This window comes from Anabas testudineus, chromosome 7, assembly GCF_900324465.2.
Source record: "Anabas testudineus chromosome 7, fAnaTes1.2, whole genome shotgun sequence".
In the NCBI taxonomy this organism is placed as follows: domain Eukaryota; kingdom Metazoa; phylum Chordata; class Actinopteri; order Anabantiformes; family Anabantidae; genus Anabas; species Anabas testudineus.
This window is the reverse complement of record NC_046616.1, coordinates 3,390,913-3,408,184: the sequence shown is the minus strand read 5'-3', so window position 1 is coordinate 3,408,184 and position 17,272 is coordinate 3,390,913. Positions and strand designations below refer to the sequence as shown.

At 41.9% G+C, this 17,272-nt stretch overlaps 3 protein-coding genes across 3 annotated transcripts; all 3 read left to right on the top strand.

The window, feature by feature from the left end:
* The first annotated feature begins 885 nt into the window (after window positions 1-885).
* On the top strand, window positions 886-3,010 carry LOC113167149 (trace amine-associated receptor 9-like). The gene is made up of 3 exons (XM_026367559.1): window positions 886-1,049; window positions 1,256-2,060; window positions 2,969-3,010. The coding sequence occupies exons 1-3, from the start codon at window positions 886-888 to the stop codon at window positions 3,008-3,010; spliced, it is 1,011 nt and encodes a 336-aa protein (XP_026223344.1).
* Window positions 3,011-4,213: 1,203 nt separating this feature from the next.
* LOC113167148 (trace amine-associated receptor 13c-like) lies at window positions 4,214-5,391 on the top strand. The gene is made up of 2 exons (XM_026367557.1): window positions 4,214-4,383; window positions 4,581-5,391. The coding sequence occupies exons 1-2, from the start codon at window positions 4,214-4,216 to the stop codon at window positions 5,389-5,391; spliced, it is 981 nt and encodes a 326-aa protein (XP_026223342.1).
* Window positions 5,392-11,772: 6,381 nt separating this feature from the next.
* Window positions 11,773-12,967, top strand: LOC113167987 (trace amine-associated receptor 13c-like; the record flags this gene model as incomplete). Its single annotated transcript, XM_026368999.1, has 2 exons — window positions 11,773-11,915; window positions 12,157-12,967. Coding segments are annotated over 2 exons (954 nt in total), but the record flags the coding sequence as incomplete, so codon positions are not given.
* Between the last annotated feature and the right edge of the window lie 4,305 nt (window positions 12,968-17,272).

The window sequence follows — 17,272 nt, the reverse complement described above, 5'->3', positions numbered from 1 at the left end:
CAAAGCATACAAATAATTCAACAAATTAATAGCTTCAAGAGAACAAAATATGCCTTCTGGAGTGGCCCAGTCAGAGTCCTGACCTCAACCTGATTGAAATGCTGTGGCTTGACCTTAAGAGAACGATTCACACCAGACATCTCAAGAATATTGCTACACGGAAACAGTTTTGTGAAGAGGAGTGGTCCAAAATGAATCCAGATCGTTGTGCAGGTCTGATCTGCAACTACAGGAAACGTTTGGTTGAGGTTATTGCTGCAAGGGTCAAAACATATAATGTTTGTTTACTATTATTTTAAGCAGATTGTGTTTTTGTATTCTTATGAGTTAGATGAAGATTGGAGCACATTTTATGACCAATTCAAGTGAAACTCCACGTAATCCCAAAGGGTTCACATACTTTTTCTTGCCACTCTAGATAAAAAATACATAACTGTAGCCAGTGTCGTATATAACACTCATCAGCTTAGGAAGTAATTGTATTTTTGATCAACCTCCTCACTTGAATGTGGCATCAGAAGACAATTGATGCTTTGTGAATTTGTTTTTTTGAGTCATGATGGTTATTGAATAATAATTCTTTGTCCATTTGTCATGAGAAGTGATTTCCTCCACATTACATTGACCCATTCTTTAAAAGAATATTGATAATATTTTTGGTCATTTAAATCAGGTATGAGTAGCAGTTAAAAGTAACAAGGGGAAAGCTGAAGAGTATGACGTAAACCAAGATGGAGGGGGTGTGCAAAAAAAAAAAAAAAAAAAGAAAAGAAAAAGAAATGAGAGAAAGTGAAATGGGGTGAACAGGATAATAAGATGCTTATAACAAATGACTTTTCTCTGAAGGCTGCAATGGTTTAGCAGTTTCTCCTCCTCCCTCTGGTGATGGAGACCCAAGTAGAACTCTGCTTTCCACAATTCAACACTTCTTGCAAGAAGCAAACACACACTCATTTTGAGTCTATTATCATTTACACTCTGCTGTCCTCCTTCTCTCTGCTCACTATGTCTCTCAACCTGCTTGTCATCATCTCCATCTCTCACTTCAGGTACAGATACATGTTTTAATATTTAAAGTACAGTTTGACCTCAGAACATTATATCCTGATGTTTTGTCCTTAAGCACTGCTTATAACCACCACACTAGCCTTGTTGAAAAATTGTGGTTTTACCTGTTAGTACTGCTTTTATAAAAAGTTGTGTGGTTATAATGCTTTTGGTATTTGTAATACTCAGTGATATTGTCTCACTCCAGGCAGCTCCACACTCCCACCAACCTCCTCCTTCTCTCTCTGGCTGTCTCAGACTTCCTTGTGGGTCTCATCGTGATGCCTTTTCAAATCCTCTTCATAGAACCCTGTTGGTTTCTTGGTGAACTGATGTGTGCTTTGTGCTATATCATACCCTTCATCACTGTCTGTTCCTCTGCGGTAAACATGGTTCTGATATCAGTCGACCGTTATGTTGCTATCTGTGACCCTCTACGTTACCCCATCAAATTCACTCTAAAGAGAGTTCAAATCTATATCCTCCTGTGTTGGGTTTATTCTGTTTTTTACAGTTTTCAGATTTTATTTGATAACCTGAAACAACCAGGCAGTTATAACTCCTGTTATGGACAATGTGTGGTTAACATAAATGGAGCTGTTGATCTTGTCTTAGGTTTTATCATCCCTATTTCCTCCATCACCATTCTGTATATGAGAGTGTTTGTAGTTGCTGTGTCTCAGGCTCGTTCCATGCGCTCCCACGTTGCAGCTGTCAAACTGCAGCGTTCAGTGACTGTAACTGTGAAGAAATCCGAGCTGAAAGCAGCCAGGACTCTTGGTGTGGTTGTTGCTGTGTTTCTCATGTGTTACTGTCCATATTATTGTGTCACTCTCTCTGGTGCTGATCTTGTAGTTGGTTCCTCATCTGAGGTCATTATGGTTTTTTTGTTATATTTAAACTCCTGTCTAAACCCTGTGATTTATGCTTTTTTCTATCCCTGGTTTAGAAAATCTGTTAAACTCATTGTTACCTTTGAGATTTTGCGTCCTCTCTTGTGCAGACACTGTTCTGTAAGAGAAAGTTTCTGGATGACCCTGAAAGAGACAAATGTCTTTTTCTGTGAGGGGAAAATACATTAATGATGTTCTTATCTTTTGTAATTTAATGTTGTGCAAATATAAGGAGTTCAGTTTAATTCAGTCCATTTATAGACAACAAAATAAATAAATAAATCACAACAAAAGTCTCCTTTACAGTGACAGTGGCAATTTACAGTGTAGGGCCTTACAGAATCACATGGAAAGCATATACAACTATGTAGAATCATACATACATATTTTCCTTTGCTGAATTCATTTTCAATGCACTTCTATATTCTGACGTCAATAAAATATAACAATATTGTAAAATTAGGCTGTAGATTCACAAGCCTACATTCTTATATTCATGCAGACATGTTTTGAATTGATAAAAGCTGAATTGATACTGCTATGTAGTACTTAACACTATAATTGTTAAAGCACAACAATTGATGGTTCATAACAAATATACAAGAAAACATCCTCACTGTGTGTCTGCTCTCAAAGTCAGAAATCATAATCATTACAAAATAATGGTTTTCAAGGTTTCTTTCAATGAAAACAACACATGTACATTGTAATAATTTACACATGTGCATCATGATAGTTTAAGAAATTTGCACAGTGCACAAATAGAGGAATTATTAGAAATTAAGCTTTCACTTATTAATCACAATGTAAGATTTATACATGGTACGCTTATTTAGGAAGGCCTTTTAATTAATCATTAAAAGTTTCCTTAAGCCAACGTGCAGTGAATCTTTATGTTTTCTGTTTCTACAGTCCCGTGTGTTGCAGCTTCACAAAGTGCCAATCAGTGTTTTTAAAACAGTCCTGGGGAGTAGAGAGTAGAAAGTACCATAAAAATGGTATTCCCTGATATCTGTGGCCTCTTTCAGGAGGATCATGTGCACTGCCGCAAAGCAAAAAATGGTTTATGAATAGTTTGAGGAGCACAACAACGAGTTTAGGGTGTTGACAAATTTCCCAGATCTTAATCAAATAAAGGATCTGTGGGATGTGCTGAACAAACAAGACTAATCAATAGAGGCCCCAACTCACAACTTACAGGACTTAAGGGATCTGCTGCTAAGATCTTGGTACCAGACACCACAGCACATCTTCAGAGTCTTTGACCAATCAAGGCTGTTTTGGCAGCAAAAGGGGAACGAATAATACCATAATGTTATTGCTGATCAGTTAGTAGGACATATTTCAAATGCACAAAAAATTGAACAAAATAAAAACACCAATTGAACTATTATATAAACCACTTCACCATGGACCACGTCTTGTTAAGGGTCCTGGTAGTGCTGCAGCAAATCCCAGCTGTCATTGGTTAGATGTAGGGGTCACGTACACAGGTTGGCAGTCTATTACAGAGCTGACATACGGAGACAGACAATCATTTACACCTATTAGACTCACCAGTTAATCTAACTGCTTGTCTTTGAATTGTGTGAGGAGGCAGGATTGCAGAAATCCCAAACAAGTATGTGGAAAACAGGGAAACTCCACACAGAAAGGCACCTGGCTAACAGGTGGATTCAAACTCAGACAGTGCCAACCACTGCACCTCTGTGTCACTCCAAATAAAATAAAAAATATAGATAGATAAAAAATACATAACTGTAGCCAGTGTCTTATATAACACTCATCAGCTTAGGAAGTAATTGTATTTTTGATCAACTTCCTCACTTGAATGTGGCATCAGAAGACAATTGATGATTTGTAAATATGGTTTATTGAGTCATGATGGTTATTGAATAATAATTCTTTGTCCATTTGTCATGAGAAGTGATTTCCTCCACATTACATTTGACCCATTCTTTATAAGAATATTGACATCACAAATGAATGGGATGGGTTTTTGATCATTTTAATCAAAATAATTCATCTTTTTTCTCAATATGATAACTGAAGTTACGACAATGTATCAGCCAATTGAAACAAAAAGCAATCTGTTACAGAGAGTAACAAAGGGAAAGCTGAAGAGTATGACGTAAACCAAGAGGGAGGAGGTGTGCAAAAAAAAAAATAATAAAAAAGAAATGAGAGAAAGAGAATGAGGCTGTACAGGATAATAAGATGCTAATGACACACAGTTTCTCTCACAAGGCTGCAACTGTTTCATCCCTCTGGTGATGGAGACCCAGGTGGAAGTTAAAGTCTGCTTTCCACAATTCAACACCTCTTGCAAGAAGCAAACACGCACTCATTTTGAGGCAATGATCATTTACGTCCTGATGTCCTCCATCTCTCTGCTCACTGCATTTCTCAACCTGCTGGTCATCATCTCCATCTCCCACTTCAGGCACAGATACATGTCTTAACATTTACAGTTAAAACATCCTGGTGGTTTGATCAGACTTTTGTTCTTAAGAACTACTTATAACCACCAAACTAACCCCAAAGAAACACAGTAGTTTTACCTGTTATTACTGCTTTTATAAAAAGTTGTGTAGTTATAATGCTTTTGGTGTAATACTCAGTGATATTGTCTCACTCCAGGCAGCTCCACACTCCCACCAACCTCCTCCTTCTCTCTCTGGCTGTCTCAGACTTCCTTGTGGGCCTCATCGTGATGCCGTTTCAAATCCTCTTTACAGAACCCTGTTGGTTTCTTGGTGACTTGATGTGTGTTTTGTGTTATATCATACCCTTCATCACTGTCTGTGCCTCCGCAGTCAATATGGTGCTGATATCAGTCGACCGTTACGTCGCTGTCTGTGACCCTCTGCGTTACTCTGCAAAGGTCACTCCAAAGAGAGTTCAAATCTCTGTTCTCCTTTGTTGGATTTACTCTGTTTTCTACAGTTGTCTGATTTTATTTGACAACCTGAAACAACCAGGCAGGTATAACTTCTGCTATGGACAATGTGTGATTAACATAATGGGAGCTGTGGACATTGTCTTAAGTTTTATCATCCCCATGTCGTCCATCATCATTCTGTATATGAGAGTGTTTGTGGTGGCTGTGTCTCAGGCTCGTTCCATGCGCTCCCACATTGCAGCTGTCAAACTGCAGCGTTCAGTGACTGTAACTGTGAAGAAATCAGAGCTGAAAGCAGCCAGGACTCTTGGTGTGGTTGTTGCTGTGTTTCTCATGTGCTATTGTCCATATTATTGTGTTTCCTTGTCAGGCTATGATCTCTTGATTGGTTCGTCATCTGAGGTCTTTATGGTGTTTCTAGTATATTTAAACTCCTGTCTAAATCCTGTGATCTATGCTTTTTTCTATTCCTGGTTTAGAAAATCTGTTAAACTCATTGTTACCCTTGAGATATTGTGGCCTTATTCCTGTGCAGACATCGTTCTCTGATCTGACCTGGGAGGAGACATATACAGTATATTAGCCACATCTCCTTTAATGTTGCACACATAGGAGTGATGCTATTCTATTTGTTGTAATTTGCATGTTAAAATTAAAAACATAACTCTGCCAGAATTTACTGAGCACTAGTTTATTATTTTTCTGTAGTAATTGTGTTTTTTATTGTCAGTTGAGCTACCGATTCACATGATCATATATGTGCTGTAAATGATCTGGTTGTAGTAATAGAGCAATTCCCATCCCTCTGATGACAGAGGCATTGAATTGAAGTAACTACATAAGAAAAAAAATCCATGGCATGTATGTGCAGGTATACAACATCCTCAGACACAAACCTATTGAAGTAACATAGTCAAATCATGTGTTGTAGGCTACAGGTCACATGAAGAAAAATTCCCTTCAGGCTTTTCTGAGATTTAGCATTAACAAAAATGAAACACAAATGACGTCATAATGACCTTGACCTTTGGACCACCTGTTGATTCTTGAGTGCAAATGGACAATTGTGCTCACAAGAATAGGACACATGGATGTACAGACACCCAAAAACATAATATCTCTGGACACAGCTGTCAGCGGCGTGGAGGCATAAAAAGGTTTAAACAAATATTACATTTTTATTATTAACAGGCACTGGGCTGACTTTTGAAGGGTAGTGAATTTCCATGATCGCCAGTATCTTATTGTAAAACAGTCTGATTCAGAAATGTTAGTAACACCGTCACGGTAAGGGCCAGAGTATACTACAGTGCCAAGGGGCCCAGTACCATCCAGGTTAGTGATATATGGTAAAAGACAAATATATTGACACATTACCAGTGTGTTAGCTAACAGTCAAGTCCAATATTCAACGTCTCTATCAACACATCAGAAACATACAGTGAGGGAAAAAATTATTTGAACCCCAGCTGATTTTGTAAGTTTGCCCACTAACAAAGAAATGATCAGGCTATAATTTCAATGGTAGGTTTATTTGAACAGTGAGACACAACAATGACAAAAAAAATCCAGAAAAATGCGTTTCAAAAAGAGTTATAAATTAATTTGCATTTCCATGAAGGAAATAAGTATTTGATCCCCTATCCATCAGCAAGATCTCTAGCTCCCAGGTGGATCTTATACAGGTAACGAGCTGACATTGGCAGCCCTCTCAGCTCGTTACCTGTATAAAAGAGACCTGTCCACAGAAGCAATCAATCAATCCAGATTCCAAACTCTTCACCATGGCCAAGACCAAAGAACTTTCCAAGGATGTCAGGGACAAGATTGTGGACCTACACAAGGCTGGAATGGGCTACAAGACCATCGCCAAGCAGCTGGGTGAGAAGGTGACAACAGTTGGCGCAATTATTTGCAAATGGAAGAAACATAAATTAACTGCCAATCTCCCTTGGTCTGGAGCTCCATGCAAGATCTCACCTCGTGGAGTTTCAATGATAATGAGAACGGTGAGGAATCAGCCAAGAACCACTCGGGAGGAACTTGTCAATGATCTCAAGGCAGCTGGGACCATAGTCACCAAAAAAACAGTTGGTAACACACTACGCCGTGAAGGACTGAAATCCTGCTGTGCCCGCAAGGTCCCCCTGCTCAAGAAAGCCCATCTACAGGCCCGTTTGAAGTTTGCCACTGAACATCTGACTGATTCAGAGGAAGACTGGGTGAAAGTGTTGTGGTCAGATAAGACCAAAATCGAGCTCTTTGGCATCAACTCAACTCGCTGTGTTTGGAGGAGGAGGAAGGCTGCCTATGACTCCAAAAACACCATCCCCACTGTCAAATATGGAGGTGGAAACATTATGCTTTGGGGGTGTTTTTCTGCCAAGGGGACAGGACAATTGCACCGCATCAAAGGGAGGATGGATGGGGCCATGTACCGTCAAATGTTGGGTGAGAACCTCCTTCCCTCAGTCAGGGCATTGAAAAGGGTCGTGGTTGGGTACTCCAGCATGACAATGATCCAAAACACACGGCTAAGGCAACAAATCACTGGCTCAAGAAGAAGCATATTAAGGTCATGGAGTGGCCTAGTCAGTCTCCAGACCTTAATCCCATAGAAAATCTGTGGAGGGAGCTGAAGGTTCGAGTTGCCAAACATTGGAGAGGATCTGCAAAGAGGAGTGGGCCAAAATCCCCCCTGAGATGTGTGCAAACCTTGTGGCCAACTACAAGAAACGGCTGACCTCTGTGATTGCCAACAAAGGTTTTGCCACCAAGTACTAAAGCACGTTTTTCGAAGGGATCAAATACTTCTTTCCTTTGTAGAAATGCAAATTAATTTATAACTCTTTTTGAAACGCATTTTTCTGGATTTTTTTTTGTCATTGTTGTGTCTCACTGTTCAAATACACCTACCATTGAAATTATAGACTGATCATTTCTTTGTTAGTGGGCAAACTTACAAAATCAGCTGGGGTTCAAATAATTTTTTCCCTCACTGTATGTGTTCAACAGCTAATCTGGTGCTCGACAGGTAGTTTTCAGTGGGACTTTAGAGGCTTTTCAGTAAAAAAAACAGCCACATACTCTGTCTTAAGTGTTTTTATTTTTAATTAGTTTGAGTTATTTTGTGTTTTCTTTAACCTTGGGCTTGGAGACGAGACCCACAGATAAAATAGTTGGTTTTAAACAAAAAAAGTTACAATAATGCAATAATGTGTTTGCTCTCAGGCGTGAGTGTTTTCTTTTGTTTGTGAACACAACACACACACACACACACACACACACACACACACACACACCCTGCATAATCTTCATTTTCACACCTGCTTTCCTTGGGGGTCATATGATGACATAAGATGATTCACTGCAGAGTTCAATGAATGCCCAACCTCCTCACATCAACACTGATGCAATCATTGCCACAAGAGAGCCACAGCTCATCAAGCTACCACTATAGTTGATGCAACAATTACAGTTGACATAGTTAGTTGAAGTCTGAAAAAATCACTTACACTGTTCAAGACAAACTAGAAGGAAGAAGCAGTAAGTTTGACTTAACCAGCGTTCTTTGGCTGAACTCACCTTTGTCAGGACTGACTTAGGTGGCTTGTAGACAATTAGGACATTAAATTAAGACATTTTGACATGAGTGGTCAGATAAAAATTCACTGTGCTCCATTAAAAAACCAAAGGCATGTTTGATTGAGAATCTTGAAGGGTCTCTAAGAAAACAGACACTTTAGGGATGGACATCTCAACTCAAACTCAGGGCACCAAGACAGGCTAGCAGGTCCAGTTCAATAGATTTTTCAAAACACAATCATGAAGAAAAGGCCTTGGACCGATTGTCTGTAGCTCCAGATAGCCCTCACACCATGCTTCATTTGTCCCATTTATTGTGAATTTGGCCTTAAGATGTTACCAAACAACATGATGCTTACATCTTCAGACAGTGGTTGTTAATGCTAGGTATTTGACTACTTGACTCCAGCAAAGGCTGTAGGTAGTTCCTAGAACAAGCACAGGGAAAATGGTGCAGGTGCAAAATGGAAAATAAACTGAGAAATGTTGGGTCTTTTAAGATTTCATACAGTTATATCTGTGTTAAACGCTCTTAAAAGATAGATAATGTAAACACTGTGGGTTGGCCCTGAAATCCCCAGTTTGAATTCAAATTGCTTAAGAAAAACACTGAATACAGTGGCAAATAAAAAGTATGTGTACCCTTTGGGATTACGTGGAGTTTTGCATTAAAATTGGTCATAAAATGTGCTCCAATCTTCATCTAACTCACAACAACACAAAAACACAGTCTGCTGAAAATAATCATGTCATATCATAATTCATGTTTTTATTGAATATAACATGTAAACATTCACAGTGCAGGGTGGAAAAAGTATGTGAACCTTTGGACTTAATAACTGGTTGACCCGTCTTTTGGCAGCAATAACCTCAACCAAACGTTTCCTGTAGTTGCAGATCAGACCTGCACAACGATCTGGAGTAATTTTGGACCACTCCTCTTCACAAAACTGTTTCCGTGTAGCAATATTCTTGGGATGTCTGGTGTGAATCGCTCTCTTAAGGTCATGCCACAGCATTTCAATCGGGTTGAGGTCAGGACTCTGACTGGGCCACTCCAGAAGGCGTATTTTGTTCTGTTGAAGCTATTCTTTTCTTAAATTACTTGTTTGCTTTGGATCATTGTCCTGTTGCATCACCCATCCTCTGTGGAGCTTCAGTTGGGGACAGACAGTCTTACGGTTTCCTGCAAAATGTCTTGATAAACTCTGGAATTCATTTTTCCATCAATGACAACAATCCGTCCAGGCCCTGAGGCAGCAAAGCAGCCCCAAACCATGATCCTCCCTGCGCCATGTTTTACAGTGGGGATGAGGTTTTAATGTTGGTGTGCTGTGCCTTTTATTTACGTTAAGTGAACCATCTACTATGTTCTGTTTCACTGCCTTCCAGGATATTAATGAAGATGACCCAGGTGCTCTTTTGCAAACTTCAAACGTGCTGCGATATTTTTTTTAGACAGCAATGGCTTCCTCCGCGGTGTCCTCCCATGTACTCCATTCTTGTTAAATGTTTTTCCTATTGTAGATCTTCTTCTTCTCTTTCGGCTTTTCCCATCAGGGGTCGCCACAGCGAATCATCCTTTTCCACCTCACTCTATCATGAACATCTTCTACCCTAACACTAGCCAACCTCATGTCCTCTGTTAACACATCCATATATCTCCTCTTTGGTCGTCCTCTTGTCCTCCTGCCTGGCAGCTCCATCTCCAACATCCTTCTACCAATATATTCACTATCCCTCCTCTGAACATGTCTGAACCACCTCAGTCTGGCCTCTCTGACTTTGTCGCTAACTCAGTCAACGTGAGCCGTCCCTCTGATGTACTCGTTCCTTATTCTGTCTAACCTGGTCACTCCTAAGGAGAACCTCAACATCTTCATCTCTGCTACCTCCATCTCAGCCTCTTGTCTCTTTCTCACTGCTACCGTCTCTAACCCATAGAGCAGAGCTGGTCTCACCACTGTCTTGTACACCTTTCCTTTGAGTCTTGCTGACACTCTTCTGTCACACAACACTCCTGACACTTTTCTCCACCCGCTCCAACCTGCCTGCACTTGCCTCTTCACCTCTTTTCCACACTCCCCATCACACTGAACTGTTGACCTTAAGTACTTAAACTCCTGCACCTTCTTCACCTCAGCCCCCTGTAACCTAACGCTTCTACCTTGATCCCTCTCGTTCAGACACATGTATTCTGTCTTACTACGACTCACCTTCATGCCTCTTCTTTCCAGAGCAAACCTCCACCTCTCTAGCTGTTCCTCTACCTGCTCTCTACTCTCACTGCAAATCACAATGTCATCCGCAAACATCATTGTCCAGGGAGATTCCTGTCTGACCTCATCTGTCAGCCTGTCCATCAACATAGCAAACAAGAAGGGACTCAAAGCTGATCCTTGGTGTAGTCCCACTTCCACCTTGAACTCCTCTGTCTGACCTACAGCACATCTCACCACCGTCATACTTCTCTCATACATGTCCTGAACTACTCTGACGTACTTCTCTGCCACTCCCGACGACCTCATATTCGCATGGTTATTTTGGCAATTTTTACGCCGGATGCCATTCCTGACGCAACCCTCTCTATTTATCCGGGCTGGGGACCGGCACAGAAGTAACTGGCTTGCAACCCCTGTGGCTAGATTGTTTCCCCTATTGTAGATGTGTCAACAAAAATCTTAGCATGTGCCAGAGATTTCTGTAAGTCTTTAGCTGACACTCTAGGATTCTTCTTTACCTCATCCAGCATTCTGCGCTGTGCTCTTGCAGTCATCTTTACAGGACGCCCACGCCTAGGGAGAGTAGCAACAGTACTGAACTTTCTCCATTTGTAGACAGTCAGTCTTACCGTGGACATCAAGGCTTTTGGAGATACTTTTGTAACCCTTTCCAGCTTAATGCAAGTCAACAATTCTTCATCGTAGGTCTTCAGAGAGGCATGGTTCACATCATATCATATTGTGAAAAGAACAGGTTTTAGTTCTGCTTATGTATTCATAATTATAAGTATGACATTCAAAGTGATTTACAGTAATTTGGGTAGGTACGACACCATACTCCAGCAAAATTATTTGATCCCTCACTGCCGATCATAATAATCTAACTTCATAAGTCAGCCAAAACAAAAATATCCTCTTACACCAATAGATTTCAGAAAATGTAAAAGACGCACATGAGTATGAGGGAGGAGGAATGACAGTGGCCAACAGGAAGAAGAAAGACGGTGAGGGAGGAGAGAGAGATACATTAAGAATATGACAGAGAACTTGACTCAGGTGATTAGCAGCTTCTCCTCCCTCTCTCTCTCTGATGATGGAGACATTTGAGGAAGCTGAACTCTGTTTTCCAGAACTCCTCAACACCTCCTGCAAGAAGCACAAACGCCCTCACTCTGAAACAGTGATCCTTTACACTCTGCTGCCCTCATTCTCTCTGCTCACTGTGTCTCTCAACCTGCTGGTCATCATCTCCATCTCCCACTTCAGGCACAGATAGATGTTTAACTTTGATCATTTGTTGTTGTGATGAGATTCATTGAAATAAGTGACCTCTGAGTTATTACATCTTTTGGTTTAATGATATCTCTGTTCATTTATTTACAGTTTGTATAATGCACTGACAGACTGCAAATAACTGTTCTGTTTGAAAACAGATTTTTCTCTTGGCAATAATACTGTGAATGTTTGTAATAGTCACAATAATAATAATAATACTACCCTACTACAGGCAGCTCCACACTTCCACCAACCTCCTCCTCCTCTCTCTGGCTGTGTCAGACTTCCTTGTGGGTCTTCTTGTGATGCCGTTCCAGATTCTCTTAGCAGAACCCTGTTGGCTCCTGGGTGACCTGGCATGTATTCTGTGTTCTTTTCTACCCTTTATCACTGTCCCTGCATCAATAGTAAACATGGTGCTGATATCAGTTGATCGTTATGTTGCTGTCTGTGACCCTCTGCATTATACTGCAAAGATCACTCCAAAGAGAATTAGAATCTCTGTTCTACTGTGTTGGATTTATTCTGTTTTCTACAACTTTCTGTTTCTATTCGATAACCTGAAACAACCAGGCAGGTATAACTCCTGCTATGGAGAATGTGTGATTAGTGTAAATGGAGCTGTCGATCTTGTGATAAGTTTTATCATCCCCATTTCATCCATCATCATTCTGTATATGAGAGTGTTTGTAGTTGCTGTGTCTCAGGCTCGTTCCATGCGCTCCCACATTGCAGCTGTCAAACTGCAGCGTTCAGTGACTGTAACTGTGAAGAAATCCGAGCTGAAAGCAGCCAGGACTCTTGGTGTGGTTGTTGCTGTGTTTCTCATGTGTTACTGTCCATATTACGGCATATCTCTCGCTGGCTATGACCTCATGATGGGTTCTTCAATTAACATTTTTATGTTTTTTCTGGTGATATTGAACTCCTGTCTAAACCCTTTGATTTATGCCTTTTTCTATCCCTGGTTTAGAAAAACTGTTAAACTCATTGTTACCCTTCAGATATTGCAGCCTCATTCCTGTCAGGCCAACGTACTGTAGAGAGAAACTGTGGAGTGACAGTTTGTGATGTACATTTGTGAAAAGGTTACAAGTGTACATCATTAATATGTCCTGTAATCTTTAAAGAAAAGAATCATAAAAAGATTTATGAACATACAAAGTTTAATATGTGTTATAGTTATTTCTTTTTTCAGTATTCTAGTGTCCATAAAGTGTCTGGACTTTTGTTTCCGTTGTGGATTTTGCCTGCCGGACTTTTCTTTGTACTGTCTGTGTGTATGACCTGGATCACCCCGTCATCAGATATTAGTCTGCTGGATTTAGTGACTGAACTACCTCTGTAGTTGTAGCAAAATGCGGCAGCACGCCTCATTTTTAATCAACCTAAAAGGTCTCATGTCACACCGCTCTTCAGATCTTTGCACTGGCTTCCTGTGGCTGCAAGGATCAGGTTCAAAGCTCTGTCTCTTGCTTACAGAGTGGTCAACTCCACAGCCCCATCTTATCTCAATTCAATCATTCAGGTCTACATCCCCTCCCGTCCACTGCGCTCAACCAGGGAACGTCGACACCAAGGAAAACTGTTCAGCTCAGTGATCCCCACCTATTCCTGTCAACAACCACTTCCGGTTCACACCCAGACTTCCACACTCACCCCACGCCGTCTCCTCCCAACGATTTCCCTGCAATACTCATTGACTTTTCCCCTTTTACTCTTTTTGTAAATAAAACCTTTAAATGCTACATGTTGTAGCTGAGAGGAGGATGCTGTCCAAACTCCTCTCAATCCTGGACAATCCCTCCCACCCACTGCAGTTTGTTGGCTGGACAAAGGAGCACGTTCAGCCAAAGACTTAACATTAAATGCTTCACAGAGCGCCACAGGAGATCCTTTCTACCTGTGGCCATCAATCTGTACAATTCCTACCCCCTCTGTAAGGGGTGGGAGAAATGATGGTGTCATACTTGCTCTCAATCCACATAGGGTATATATCTTCTTCTTCTTTCGGCTTTTCCCATCAGGGGTCGCCACAGCGAATCATCCTTTTCCACCTCACTCTATCATGAACATCTTCTACCCTAACACTAGCCAACCTCATGTCCTCTGTTATAACATCCATATATCTCCTCTTTAGTCGTCCTCTTGCCCTCCTGCCTGGCAGCTCCATCTCCAACATCCTTCTACCAATATATTCACTATCCCTCCTCTGAACATGTCCGAACCATCTCAGTCTGGCCTCTCTGACTTTGTCGCTAACACAGGCAACGTGAGCCGTTCCTCTGATGTACTTGTTCCTTATTCTGTCTAACCTGGTCACTCCTAAGGAGAACCTCAACATCTTCATCTCTGCTACCTCCATCTCAGCCTCTTGTCTCTTTCTCACTGCTACCGTCTCTAACCCATAGAGCAGAGCTGGTCTCACCACTGTCTTGTAGACCTTTCCTTTGAGTCTTGCTGACACTCTTTTGTCACACAACACTCCTGACACTTTCCTCCACCCGCTCCAACCTGCCTGCACTCGCCTCTTCACCTCTTTTCCACACTCTCCATCACACTGAACTGTTGACCCCAAGTACTTAAACTCCTGCACCTTCTTCACCTCAGCCCCCTGTAACCTAACGCTTCTACCTTGATCCCTCTCGTTCAGACACATGTATTCTGTCTTACTACGACTGACCTTCATGCCTCTTCTTTCCAGGGCAAACCTCCACCTCTCCAACTGTTCCTCTACCTGCTCTCTACTCTCACTGCAAATCACAATGTCATCCGCAAACATCATTGTCCAGGGAGATTCCTGTCTGACCTCATCTGTCAGCCTGTCCATCAACATAGCAAACAAGAAGGGACTCAAAGCTGATCCTTGGTGTAGTCCCACCTCCACCTTGAACTCCTCTGTCTGACCTACAGCACATCTCACCACCGTCATACTTCTCTCATACATGTCCTGAACTACTCTGACGTACTTCTCTGCCACTCCCGACGACCTCATACAGTACCACAGCTCCTCCCTCGGCACCCTGTCATACGCCTTCTCTAAATCCACAAAGACACAATGCAGCTCCTTCTGACCATCTCTGTACTTTTCCATCAACATTCTCAAAGCAAAAATGGCATCAGTGGTGCTCTTACGGGGCATGAAACCATACTGCTGCTCACAAATCTCCACCTTCTTCCTAAGCCTGGCTTCCACTACTCTTTCCCACAGCTTCATTGTGTGGCTCATCAACTTTATTCCTCTGTAGTTGCTGCAGTTCTGCGTGTCACCCTTGTTCTTAAAGATCGGAACCAGAACGCTTCTCCTCCATTCCTCAGGCATCTTCTCACTCTCTAGAATCCTATTGAACAAACTGGTTAAAAACTCCACTGCTGTCTCTCCTAAGCACTTCCACACCTCCACAGGTACGTCATCAGGACCAACAGCCTTTCCACTCTTCATCCTTTTCAGAGCCTTCCTAACCTCATCCTTTCCAATCTCTGCTATTTCCTGCTCCACAACATCAACATCTTCCTCCCTTCTTTCCCTGTCATTTTCCTCGTTCATCAGCTCCTCAAAATACTCCTTCCATCTTTTCTGCACACTCTCCTGGGTTGTTAGCACCTTTCCATCTCTGTCCTTAATCACCCTTACCTGTTGCACATCCTTCCCATCTCTATCTCTCTGTCTGGCTGGCCTGTACAAGTCCTTCTCTCCTTCCTTTGTGTCTAACCTGTCATACAGCTCATCGTAAGCTTTCTGTTTGGCCTTTGCCACCTCCCTCTTCACTCTACGCTGCGCTTCCTTGTACTCCTGTCTACTTTCCTCAGTCCTTTCTACATCCCACTTCCTTCTAGCCAACCTCTTCCTCTTGACACATTCCTGTACTTCCTCATTCCACCACCAAGTGTCTTTACCTTCTTTCCTCCTTCCAGATGACACACCTAGCACCTTCCTACCTGTTTCCCTGATAACCTCTGCTGTAGTTTCCCAGTCATCTGGAAGCTCATCCTGACCACCAAGAACCTGTCTCAACTTCTGTCTGAATTCCTCACAAGTTTCTTCATTCTTTAACTTCCACCACTTGGTCTTCTTTTCTGTCTTCCCTCTCTTCTTCTTCCTGACCTCCAGAGTCATCTTACACACCACCATGCGGTGCTGTCTGGCTACACTCTCTCCTACCACCACTTTGCAGTCACTAACCTCTCTCAAATGACCTCGTCTACATAGGATGTAGTCCACCTGCGTACTCCTACCTCCACTTCTGTATGTCACTCTATGTTCCTCTCGCTTCTGGAAGTAAGTGTTGACTACAGCCATTTCCATCCTCTTAGCAAAGTCCACCACCATCTGTCCTTCCAGATTCCTTTCCTTCACACCAAACCTGCCCATCACCTCCTCATCACCTCTGTTGCCCTCACCAACATGCCCATTGAAGTCTGCTCCAACAACAACTCTCTCTCCTCTGGGGATACTCTCTATGACCTCATCAAACTCACTCCAGAATCTCTCCTTCTCTTCTAACTCACAGCCAACCTGTGGCGCATACCCACTGACTACATTCATCATCACCCCTTCAATTTCTAGCTTTATGCTCATCACCCTGTCTGAGACTCTTTCACCTCTAGAACACTGTTTACGAACTCCCCCTTCAGGATCACTCCTACCCCGTTTCTCTTCCTATCCACACCATGGTAGAACAGTTTGTATCCTCCTCCAATACTACGTGCCTTGCTGCCCTTCCACCTTGTCTCCTGCACACACAGAACATCTACCTTCCTTCTCTCCATCATGTCTGCCAGCTCTCTGCCTTTCCCTGTCATCGTGCCAACGTTAAGAGTCCCTATTCTCAGATCTATGTTCCTGCCTTTTCCCTTCTCTCTCTGACCACGAACCCTTCTGCCTCCCCTCTTTCTTCGACCAACAGTAATCAAATTTCCACCGACACCCTGTAGGTTAACAGCATCGGTGGCGGTCGTTGTTAACCCGGGCCTCGACCGATCCGGTATGAAAGTCTTGTGGATGATTCGCATGGTTATTTTGGCAATTTTTACGCTGGATGCCCTTCCTAACGCAACCCTCTCTATTTATCCGGGCTTGGGACCGGCACAGAAGTCACTGGCTTGCAACCCCTGTGGCTAGATTACATAGGGTATATATATTGACCCAATTTCATTTGTCTATTTTACATATTTTGTATATATATATATATATTGAGTTTTTCTGTATTGATGTTTGTGTATTTATGTTGGTGTTGGATCTTTCCTGGTTGTGGTTCCTTTTCTTTCTGTCTGTGTTAAGAACAGTGGTAATGAGGCAAAACAATTTCCCTGGGCTTAAAGTTTTTTTTTTTTTTTTTTTGAATCTT